We start from the raw sequence: 12,458 nt of genomic DNA, 5'->3' as shown, positions 1-12,458 counted from the left end.
TGTGAATTACAGTAATATTCTGAGAAAAGAAGTCAGAATTCTGTGAATTCTGGTACTAAAGTTAAATCAAGAGTTTAAAGTCAGAATTCTTACTCTGAAAAAAAGTTTCAATTTTTTTTTTTTTAACTCTGAGAAGAGTCTGAATTTTTCTCAGAATTCCAACTTTGTTCCCAGAATCCTCTTCCACATAAAGCATTAGAGAGGCTTGAAATTCAAATATATCATTACAATGTAGTGTTTAGCTACACAGTACCCCTTCATCTTTCAAGTTGCTCCAGCTATGGGAAACAGTGGCACAAAAATGAGACACTTTTTGTTTTACTTATTTTAAATCAGAAAAAAACATTTGCAAGAGCATTCAAAACTTTAAGCAAAATCATTCTATCATCATTCAACAATCACCATGCGATCAAAAACATTTGCCCCCAAGCAACAAAAAAACAGTAAGTAAACTCGGTCAAACCAGGAAATTAAATATAAATTTGTGAGGGACTTACAAAAAACAAAATAAAATGAGTCACACTCTTCACTGTTATGCACCACGATTCACTTAGCTCATACATTTTCCTGTATAATGCAGTGTGCATAAGATGACATATTTATTCAATTCTCAAAGAATCTCAGTTATGTAGAAAGCATTATCATTTTTTTAATAAAAGTGGTGATTGTATTTTTCATAAATCCAATTCTTCATGTTTTTGGACATCTAAATAATAAAAAGTGTATTATAAATGAGTGCGCTTTAGTTTGCCTCAAAAATTTTACCTTTGCCTAAATTTAAAACATAAACCAAAGTGTGAGGTAGAGTGTAATGCAACAAATCTCAAATAACTGAAATGAAAAGGTTAAGCAAAACTGCTTAAAACAAGTTATCCACAATAAATTCAAAACTTAAAATTGTAGCCTCTTTTTATGTGAAGATAATGTGCATCCGTTGTTTATGTAAACACACATATCCAAAACACCTCTCCAATGCAAATTAAGGCCTTGTCAGTTTAATCATTGGTATATTTTATGTCATCAAGACATAAGGAAATCAACAAAATCTTTTCTTTTTTTAACATTTCAGGTCATATTCCTACCAAACAGCACATGCCCTCAAATATCAGAAAAAAAATCTGTAAACTTCAGTTAGATAATGTCCCAATATTTATACCACTCTGACATAAAATTACCCTTGTGAAAAAGATACTGCCCTTAATGGTCCCATAATGCATATAGGCATTTCAGAAACCTCAGAAACTTCAATAAATACAAGTTTAACCCCCTCCTTATGCTAAGCTGGTACACACTGAGGGACAAGATTACATGGAAACGAACAAATAGAAGCCTCCACCAAGATCTCTATCCAGTAACTGTCACAATGGTGGCCATGTTGTCTGTAGACATGTTTGGTTGTCTATGCTTGTCTGTAAAGGTAGGACTCATTACTTTCATGTTAAGAGGCACAAAGAGAGACTGGTAGCATCGCCTGCAGCTTAACTCTTCCCTTAAACTGCCCCCAGATGACTTGTGCATCTTCATTGAGCAAAGAATGTCCAGTGTGTGAGCTACGTTTTTCTCATGAGGAGTTTTATTTACATAGATTTTCTTGAATGTTCAGATTTTTTTTTTCTTTTTGCAGCTTTTGCAGATTTAGGCTCCCAACAGCGGTGAATCAACACCCACTTTTACAGAAGAGGAGATCCCAAAACCAGAGTCAGGCAAATAAGTTCAGAAATATTCAAGAAAAAAAGCCAAGTCCAAGCAAGAAATACCGCATCATTGCTTCTTCTCCTTCTTTCTCTTGTCTGTTTTGTTGCTAGTAGATGAGGAGACAGCGGGCCGCCTCACAGGCTGAACTACAACCCTCCCGTTAGCCCCGCACTGCAGGGTGTATCTGTCCGGGTTCAGGGGCTGTCCTGATTCATCCCTCAGCCGGGCCAGGACGTCTCTGGTCAGCTGCTTTATCTGCTGGCCCACAGCACCCATTGTCTTGGCTGTAAGCTGTTTCTCCCTCAGAAGACGGTTTCTTTGGGCTTGCAGCCTCTCCACCTCCTCTTGGAGCCCTGTGATGGCGTCTAATTTACGTTTCCTGCAGTTCTGCGCTGCTAGCTTGTTCTTCCCCCGTCTGCGGATGTCCCGCAGCAGGGTCACCTGTTCAGGGGAGAAGCCGTGGCCATCGAGGACTTCCAGGAACTCCTCAACGGGCATGTTCACAATCTGCAGGACTGAGAAGGGGATGCACATGGCACGGGCACGAAGCTCATCACGACTCAGCTCTCGCTCATCTGAAAATGACACCTCGTCGTCACTGAGAGGCTCCTCTTTGATCCCTTTTCGGGGAAGTGGCACTGATGGTGGGTTGAAGAGAGCAGGAGAGGAGTAGCTGTGGTCATGCCACACACTCTCACTTGGATCAACAGGAGACCATGTGGCGCTGTAGTCTGAGATGGATTTGGGGGGTACTGACTCCACCTCGCTGCTGTAGCCTGTAGCTCCACACTCATCCTCACAATAAGAGCTGGAGGATGAGGACATCTCAGATGAACCTGCATGAGAAAGGAGTCCAATTTTTTTATTAGTTTTGCAACTAAAAACATTGATAATATAAGTATTAGTAGAGATATAAACTAACCTGGGGAGACTGGACCTCCAGAGCTGCTCTCCAATGAGAGACCAGAGTCTGAGTCCAAGTCTTCAAGCACCTGTGGGTCTATACCCTCAAAACAGTCCATTAGTTGGCTGTCCATGGTGTCCAGGCCTTCCAAACCAAGCTGATTGATCTGATCAAACACCGCCTCATCCAAACAGCCACTCAGTGCTCCGGTTCCAGTTAAATCACATACTGAAGCGAAGGGGAGAGCAGCCAGGCCCAGAGCCATTCCTGGTGACACATCTGAGTGCGAAGAGCCCGTAGATTCCAGTCTGAAGAGGGTTCTTGGTTGTTGGGAGGATGGCCTGGGCTCAGATCTCTCAGGTGCAGCATTGGTTAGCATGGCATCATGCAAGCTGACATCCTGGCTGATGGCACTGGTGATGTCTGAGTCAATGTCTGACAGACGCCCGGACACAAGGAAGTCCTACAAGTGGCATACATTTAAAGTTAAAATGAGTCTTTGCATTATTGAAAACACAACAGAACATTGAAGGACACTTAAAGACATTGTCATAATACACTCAAGCAGTGTTACTCAACACTAATCGACCAAAGAGCCAAATTGTTGAAAAAAATACCTTTGCAAGTGCCACAATCCAAACCTTGGGGGGGGGGGGGGGGGTGTCCAATAATTACTTAATCTCTGATGTTAAAATTTCACTTTTTAAACGATATTATGGGGGAAGAATTAAGAAAGGCACATGTGTCATGCAATGAGTATCACTGCACTAAAGGATTGTGCCTAAAGACAAAGATTTGAATCACAATTGAAAATACAAGTGAAACTGCATTTTGAAAGAAAAACATCTGCAAGGGTCCATCTCTAACCAAAAAGAAAGCCCCAGTGATTAAACCGGCAAAAACACAGAACAGAACACATTCCAGTGTCTGTCTGATGCTTTTCTTTCTAATAAAGCTTTGTATCAAACTGCCAGAGCTAATTCAACCAACTGAATTTTACTAAGAGAGCAGCACATGACTTTATTATCTTGCTGGCCTGCTGTTTTGCTCTTTGTGCTTTTTATGAAGTCTACTGTAATATAAGCTTATGAAACTGCTCATACAGATCACATCATATAAATTACTTCTTGAAAACTGACATGCCTTAATATTAATCCTCAGGCTGGAGATATACTTGCTGTTAACTACATGGACACATGATGGCTGCCATGCGTCCCCTGCATTGGTTTGACATATCAGCTCTGCCTGTCCTCAAAAATTAACCCAAAACAGGCACGATGTGGCATACACAAAAAACCACATCTTTCAAACCTACTGGAAAAAATAAACTGTTTCAAAAGTCTGTGTTTAAACCTGTGAAATTATGAAAATAAGATTGGTGTTTCAGTTCAACAAGTGACCATGTAAACAGTTGGCTTTTAGCTGAGTGTCTGTGGCTGCATGTGTTTTTCATCAAATACATAGCTAGCGAGTATATTTTGACTTAATGATGGAAAAGCTAAACCAAGACATTCCTGAGTACTGTTCTCATCAGCCAATACAGAGCTCAACAGTGACAACCAACTTTTTTGGTGGCTCTTGTTCCTGAATAGAAATTTCCCATTCTTCAAATCCTTTTAACACTTTGACTGCATGAACCAAGCTAACCAGCTGCCTACTTACTCACAATGATAAAACATTTGATTTGGCACAAAAATGGCATTAGAAAACAGAGAAAATGTCAAAGGCACAAGACTGTGTACATTTCTTTATAAGGATGAAGGAACTATGCATCCCACAATTCATTTTACTTCTTGTCAAGGATAGTTTTTGACAAGGATATAAAACATACAAACGCAAGGTAAGCCAGAGATGTTGCTGTGACACTCTAGGATTGTGTGTATTGTAGTATGTTTGGCTGGGATTGCAAATAAACTATATTTTTCTCAAAAACAGGTTGGTATCTTATGAACTCTTGTGTTCACTCTAAATGGATTTCTACGCTGCAATTATCATCAGAAAATTTGTATTTTATCTTAGCCATGGTAGCTAGCTGCTGCTTCATTGCCAGTTTCCTTTCCTCCACCCTTTGTCGTTATTTAAAGCCAAACTGGTACACAACCAGCTCTACTGAGCTGAGCCAATGATCTCTTAAAGGAGATAGATTTCACATCACCATGAGCAAGGCTGGAAGTTGGCAGGACAAACTTCAGCATGGGCAAGATCAGAGTTTGATGTGCTAAACTGTGGCAAAACTGTACTGAACCAAGCCAGAGATGGACCACACATCAGTCTTGTGTGAAACTGCTCTTCCAGGCTTAAGTAGATGGTATTTTTTTAAAATTTCTGCCCACTGTCGTTTCTCTGCCGAAAATTTAACTTCTCATTTTTGGCTGTAAATGCCGCTACTTTTGGGACACAAAAGTAGCTCATTAATTAAGAATGTTTATACTTTCACACTTGAAATGCTTGGCATAATCGTAAACAGCAACAAACACCGTTTTGGTAGCATTTCTCCACGCAGAAATCAATTCCTGCCACCAAAAGGGTTGTTCTCTGCTGCTGTGTGACGTTATCTGGAAAAAACCCATACCATTGTCTCACACTCTGGTAGCTTGTGGTAAATCTGCCTTGGATATGTCTAACAATATGGTCAATAATCAAATCCACTATGGAGAAAATTATGGGGAATTTTACTTCCAGAACCACACTGTTGAGCTCCATTATGCAGTCAGCTGAAAGTCACCAGTTAACATAGTCACTAAATAACTGATAACATGAGGAGTGTTACGTCCTTGCTTTAAGGAAAATCTAAAAACAAAGTGCACATGGTGCCGTCTGATTTCCAACCATCAGTCTGGGCTGTTCTGATCTTACAATTAATTATTGGTCATAAAAAACTACGTCTGATCTTGGAATTCACATTAAAGTAGCCTCCCTGAGCATCTTCAAGTTTGTAGTTTTAATCCCACAAATCAAGGAGTTACACATCACCTGAGCTATGATGTGTACGTTCTACAGGTATCCTCCAGTAACATGGATAGGTAAATTTATTTAAAGAGCTCTAATGACACAGATGGACACATACACAAATGCAAGGCAAAACAGCAAGACATACAGTGTGTAGTGAACATGAGGGAAAACTTACATCAAGGTCTGTAACAGACAGAGAGAGCAAATTGCTCCAATGCTGGTCAATATCAATGGCAGAAGGGTGGTTCAGAGCGTTGATGCCATCAAGCAAACTCTAAATTTGGTACAGAGAGAGAGAGAGAGAGTCAGCATAGACGTACGTTTTCTGTAGTGCAAGTTTAGCTCAATGTCAATCAAATGTGTATATCTCAGAGTTTACAGTTAGAAATAGGAGCTGTAACACTAGCCCTTCCCATCTGAGACACACAAGACTGAATTAGCACAATCTTATTCATTGATACTTAAATTCCACTGTCATGAGAGTGGCGCAAAATGTGTAATCAAGTCATGTCAGAGCGTGACTTCGACGTTAAAAATAGTAGTTGTGTAATTTTCAACACTTTCGCTGCAGTGCGTCTCATAAGAAATCCAGTGTAAATTCTTTTCAGAAAACAGGAAGTATCCAAGCTTTGATTCAGAGTGTAACATTTTCACAAGTTAAGGAAACTGGGTCAAACTAGAATCATACCTCGTGTTCCAACGTGGAGCTGTGAGCCAGCTGAGTGAGAGGGACAGGTTCTTCCTCCTCTTTAACTTTAGCATCACTCTCCTAATAGTGCAAAGAGGAACAGATGGAGAAAAAGGAAAAAGTCAGTTAGTAAAGTGACATCCAATGACCTTAAAAGACTAGTACATCTCAGGTTTGGTGACCTGAATCCAGCCTTTGCAGATAATCTTACTGAAGGATTACTCTTTTCTTCTGACGGAGAAAGGTTTGTTAATGAGCAGTTGTTGTGACTCAGGGGGGATCAGAGATCAGCTGAACAGATCTGATTTAATTCTGACTTCTTTCATCACTCTGCAAACTGTGGCCAAGGGCTTCTGCAACATGTTTAGAATGTATATTTGTTTATGAAACTTGGGCTTAAGAGCTTAAGTTCAGTGGGGCTAATAACTCATAGATCTTACTCTGTTACATGTTGTGAGACACGCCTGGGACATCATGTACCGCATTTGGGTCACCAGCTGTCTGTCGAAGACATGTTTCTGTGATATAAGAGGATGGATTCCGGTTTTCAAAGAAATAAGTGTTGAACTGTTTTTTTCGTTATTGCCAGAGGCAAAATTTGGCAAACATACTCTAAACAAGCCAAGTTCTGACAAAGCTCTGTCTGTGCACGTCAAAATGTCCTGACATATTTCTTCAGCTTTAAATGGCTTTTGAAAATAATGGAGGTATTGATTTTTACTCTGATGTCGCAGCTGTAGTCCCACATATATTTTGCAAAAGTAAGGCTTTGGAATAAACTATGTGTCAACATCACATTATCTCTGTGAGCAGGAACACAGGGAGGCGGCTGTGTTCAAGAATGGACCACCGCTTTTGTGTAAGCAAACAGGGTGTGGATCTAAGCCCCACTCTAAGGCCCACAGCTGGCAGCTGAGTGTGAAGAAAGGGGGTATAGTTACACAAAACGGTGACATCAACTACCCTCAGGACATAACATACACCGGGCAGCTGTTTCTACCCTGAGCAAGTAAAACTGGATCACTGAACGGATTGATTAAAAAGGTCTGTGTGACTGCAGTGTTTAAGAACATAAGGGTAGTAACAGGACACTGATGGCAGTTAAGGTTGTCAGAATTTTAGATACTTCACTACTCTTTCATGCCATGTGTTTTAAACAATAGTTTCTCCATTATAACACTGAAATTAGCAAAGCTTTAGAAAAAATATATTTTATAAGAAAGGTGCTGTGGGGACTAATCAATCCATTAAAACTGCAGATAACACCTACATACTTTTTAAATTAGGATTGCACAATACTGAATTGTTGCCTCTCACATTATTCCTGGGGGCTGTTCTGTACCTACAATTATGAAGCAGTAATTATTCCTCTGTGACGCCTATAATTAAACCTCCAGTGACACAGGGACAAAGAAAAAAAGACAAAATAACCATAGTGGATAAGCACCAACAGCAGTTGTTTTGAACAGAATTTACCCTCAATTTACGGCTTTTTTAAATAAAGAAAAAAATCAAAATCATCCAGCTAAATGTTAGCATAAGTTACATTTTCTGAAATGCCCAGGTTCTGGTACTTGTTGCTCTCTTTGTGGTTGTACTAACTAGACAATGTAAAATGTGAAGAGGAGGCTTTACTTAAGAAACATGGATATAAAATAATATTGATAAATGTTGACAAAATCACGTATTAAAGGACTAGTTAATGAAATAATAATTTCAGAACATCCACAAACAAGAGAGAGAAAAGTTAAGGTTCTGGCAGGACATCTGCTTCAAAGGAAGCCGTTAAAGTTGTTTTTATATTGCAGCACAATTAATCTAATTGTAGTTGTGATGACAGGCTGGATGATTACATAAGAGCTGCAATTATTTTTGTATTACATAACACTGTTTAATGTCTGGTTTACAAAAGTGCCAATATTTCACTGTACCTCTATTTAAGGAAAGAAAACCTTTTAATTTTTTTGGAAAACATTATTTTGAAGGAGTACTGTAAAAACTTTGGGTTTTTTTCATGCTACTTAATATTTGTATGTTTCGAGTTGAGAAATTAACACTTCATAACTATCAATATTCAGCCAGAATTGACTCGGGCAACCATTTATATATTATATCTTAGACCAAATATTGTCCAGTATTACCTAATCCTGCAGGACTAATTCATTACAATATAAATACTAATATGGAGCCTGTAGAGTTAGCTAAATAAGCGTACCTACATTCTCTGAGGTAATTTCTTTGTACTGCCCTCTCATTCCTTGTAAGCAGAAAGCAGAGAAATAATCCCATCATGTTTGTGGTGTAACAGATGATGTTCAATTTTTTATTTCAAATCTCTGAATCATTTTAATGATCAGGAATATCATCTAATTACCATGGACACTGCTCATCTGACAGAAGCATATCACCAGAAGTCACATCTGCAATTCATGTACAGTATCATACGGGCTACGAAAAAGGTGTATATCTAATATACCAACATATCTGAACCTTTTTTTGCTGATATACTACAAATAGCCCTGTAACAACCTGCTGACAGACAGCTAGCACTTTAAATAACAATAAATTCTAATTAAACAACAGGTTTGCAGGGTGGTTTCCCAAGACAACCCTGCCAAAGTGCTTAAAATAACACAAAAATACATTCTTCTCTGCAGCAAAAAATGAAACCACTGTATAAATAGAACAAAAACATCAGTCCGACACTTTTAGGTTTAGGGAATGAGGATGGATAAGGAAAAAACCCTTTGCTTGAGGTAGGTCTGTTGGTTCTGCTTCAAACTTAATGCTTCATCTTATCTTTATAAAGTAAGAAATGTTCATATTTGCTGATACCGATATTTAACTTTGAAAGCTCTTATATGCATCCCTACTTAGTCTAAACTAATGGTTACATTGTTAACATTGTGGTACCAACATATTACCAATGTATTTGCACAATTCAGTATTAATGAGATTTCTGGCAATTTTTCATAACTGGAGACATGAGAGTTCCCAATATCAGGTGTCTAAGATTTCTATTCTTGCTGTCATGGTATTAATAGTTTCAGTTTTACTGGTATCATTTTGAAATTCTTGTATTGTGTCAAACTTAATGGTGACATTCAAAACAGGGAATGTGTTAAAATAGCAGTTTTCTAGTCAGTGGAACTGCTGTCAAATACTCTACCAGCTGCATGGTCACACTGCTCTCATAAGGGTCTTACTTGTGAAGTTAATACTACTGTGCTGACTATTCAGAGGGGGCTTAATGTGACAAGCTCCAGACTAAAGGGTGACAGGTGCAGTAGACGGTTGAATGCAAATGCTGTACATAAAACAAGATGTTCCAATCACCTGGCTGTGTGCTAAGTTATATATTTAAGAATCCTGTTTAGGTGTTGTTGAACATAGCAGTAACCATTCTGAATGTCAGTGCTCTGATCAAACTGGGCAGGAAGTTTATCTGTGAATGGAAATGGAGAAGTGTGACCCCACACATGTAATGTGATTCAAAGTGAAAGTAAAGGGAATAGCATGTTTTACCAACAGGTTATCATATCATATCATGTCGCCTTGTTTCCTGGTTCAGCAGGAACATTACTGTGTGAGAAGTCAGTGGCAGGATTGACACCCATCATTGTATAACATGGGCTGGTGCTGCTAGTTAGCTAGTGATAGCATTAGCCGTTCTGTTAAACATTGAGGAAGTAAAAGCCTGGCTCGTTAACTTACATTTTCTGTGGTACTCAAGCTTCCCAGTCAATCTTATTCGCTCATAAGTGAGCAGCAAAGTCTGTTTAAGTTTATGTAACATCTTCCACTTGCCTCTTTGAGGACCCCGCAGGCTCCAGCGTTACAAGGCCCCTGTCCAAGTTCTGTGGTTGTTTGGCAAACATCTTGGCCTCTGTCTGGCAGGTGTTCACTGTCACGCCTGGCCTCGTCCCCGGAGCTTTCTAAGCCCGAGCTGGTGTCAGTGTCGTTGCTGGTTGAAGGGCCGCAGTCAGCCTTGTCAGTGGCAGACACTTGGTGCACCAGCCATGCGTTCAGCTGTGTGGGGAACCGCTGGGAGCCGAGGTTCCTTACCTCGTCTAGCAGCCGGCGACTTGCAAAGAAGTAGTCCAATTCAGGACATTTTGGGTGAACACTGTATCCGTCAAGATTGTCTCTTAAGCTATGAAAGGGGGTCTGGGTGTAAGCTGAGCTAGGACCTAAGTTAATCTCTATCAGGGGCGAGTAATAGCCGCTTAAGTAGCTGTCGATATCAACACGAACTCCAATCAAACTGAGTAAGATTGTTAGCTGAATCAAACCTTCTGTGAGGTATTTTTTGGCGATTTGCATTTTCTAAATACTTACAGAGTTGCTGTTAATTTTGAAAACCTGACCCAACAGTTCCTCTTTCCCGACCGGACAAAGGGAAAAGCCTAACAAAAGAGCACGCCTTCCCCTGTCAGACAAAGAGGTCCGCCTGTACCGGCGAAATCGTTAGACAGCTATGCTAGCTGTTAGCAGTTAGCTATCAGCTTTAATTACCGATTAACGGAAGCCTCGTGGCGCAAACATAGCACAAATGTTGCTCTTCATTCCTTTAAAGCGCGATTATTTTTCGTCGGTGACGCCTGCCTCCAAACTGTTCCAGACGTGGTTAATTTAACAGAAAATGAAACATCTGAAGAGCTAAGTGCTGTCACTGGAGAGTGCTGCTACTGGGGAAACTTCGTTTCAAGATTTGCATAGCTTGTCCGGATTGGACCACAGCGTTAACCGCAACAGAATGTGATTGGACAACGACGGTGTCACTTCTTCTTCTGACCAATGACAGCAATGGGCTGTTGTTATCATCACCAGTCCCACCCCATTTACAACTGACATTCATTTTAAAGGTAAAAGGAGTATTCGAACTGATATCACTTCAGAACCAGTTGATGTACAACAAATACTCTGTAATCCACCGTTTAAACATTCAACATTACATCAATTACATCCATTTTACTATTTTAAAGGACTCCCTCAGGATTATGGCCAGCCTTTAGTTCCGGGACGTTTGCTCCACTGACCTGCATTTGTGCCATGTCTGGCCTACTGGTAAGTGGATGAATTACAGTTTGAACTTGTTCAACTGTAGCGTTACCAACCCCCTCCTCATGCAAGGTAGTCAAACGGTGGCATCCTGTCCAGGCTTCTGTAATACAACAGTGGATTATAATAGTTACAAACAAAGAACTCTGTCTAGGTAGAACTTTTCTGACCAAAATCACCAAGTGCTTTTTTTCCAATAAAAGCCCATGCAATATAAAAAAGATGAAAGCAGATAAAATAACACAACAGTTGTGTTGGACTAGACAAATATTAAATAGGCCATGAATAGAAGACAGTTTTCTAAAAGTAAACCCCATATGCAACAGTAAAACAGGAAATGAATGTCAGACTCAGTTCACCTACTCACCTACTCTTTTTTAAAGCTACAGTAAAGACCTTGAATAAAACAGTGCACAGATTTCTACCACAAACTAACTATTTGGTGTTAAATACTCTTTTTTTAAGTTCAACATGCAGTCCACATAATCTGCACTACAATATTTAATCAGAGCTAAAGCTTTCAAAACACACATACCTTTACTTCTTTACATTATTCCAAGAGAAGATGCACATTTTCCATGTCCTGAAAATGGTGAAACAAGAAGTTTCTCCTATTACATGGAAATCTGTTCTGGTGCAGCTACAATGATTCTCTATGATTTACTTGTACTCTCCTGTAACAGAGAAAAAAACTGTTCCTTAGATTGAATAAATAATGCAAAGCCCTGTGTGACAAATCTGTACATCATACAAGAAACTCCTACAAAAACTAATGATAAAGTTCTTGCACAGTCATAGTTTTAGATGATCAGTCCAGCCTTTCTCCAGGCTCTCAGATGTCAACTAGTTTTCCTTTATCAAAATGCCAGCTTGGCAAAAATAAGTTAGAGGAAAGAAGTTCCAATCAGACTTTCTTTTTCAGGGTCTTTTTCTGGTTCCAACATGTGTTTGCTCAGTGTTTCTCAACAGGTGGTTTTGGGACCCAAAAGTGAAGCTGTTTTGACTGGGTCATGAATGTATTTCTGGGGAAAAATGGTGTCAAAATATTTGTATGAGGGCCCTAAGTGGACATACCGTCATGTACAAAAGTCTCCAATAGGATTCACCACAGGCCGATGTGTCACAACCTGGGAGGGACCCAACTGCAGTCAAGATGGC

The 12,458-nt window shown here is 39.6% G+C and overlaps 1 protein-coding gene across 1 annotated transcript; it reads right to left on the bottom strand.

The window, feature by feature from the left end:
- Positions 1-316: 316 nt before the first annotated feature.
- nfe2l3 (nuclear factor, erythroid 2-like 3) lies at positions 317-10,919 on the bottom strand. The gene is made up of 5 exons (XM_041810027.1): positions 10,047-10,919; positions 6,240-6,320; positions 5,727-5,825; positions 2,618-3,062; positions 317-2,531 (listed from the first exon to the last, which is right to left on the bottom strand). Exons 1-5 carry the CDS (start codon positions 10,560-10,562, stop codon positions 1,762-1,764), a joined length of 1,911 nt encoding a protein of 636 aa, XP_041665961.1. The 5' UTR covers positions 10,563-10,919; the 3' UTR covers positions 317-1,761.
- Positions 10,920-12,458: the final 1,539 nt, after the last annotated feature.

This window comes from Cheilinus undulatus, linkage group 16 (assembly GCF_018320785.1).
Source record: "Cheilinus undulatus linkage group 16, ASM1832078v1, whole genome shotgun sequence".
NCBI lineage: Eukaryota > Metazoa > Chordata > Actinopteri > Labriformes > Labridae > Cheilinus > Cheilinus undulatus.
The sequence above is the reverse complement of the archived record's forward strand: the minus strand, read 5'-3'. Positions and strand labels throughout refer to the sequence as shown.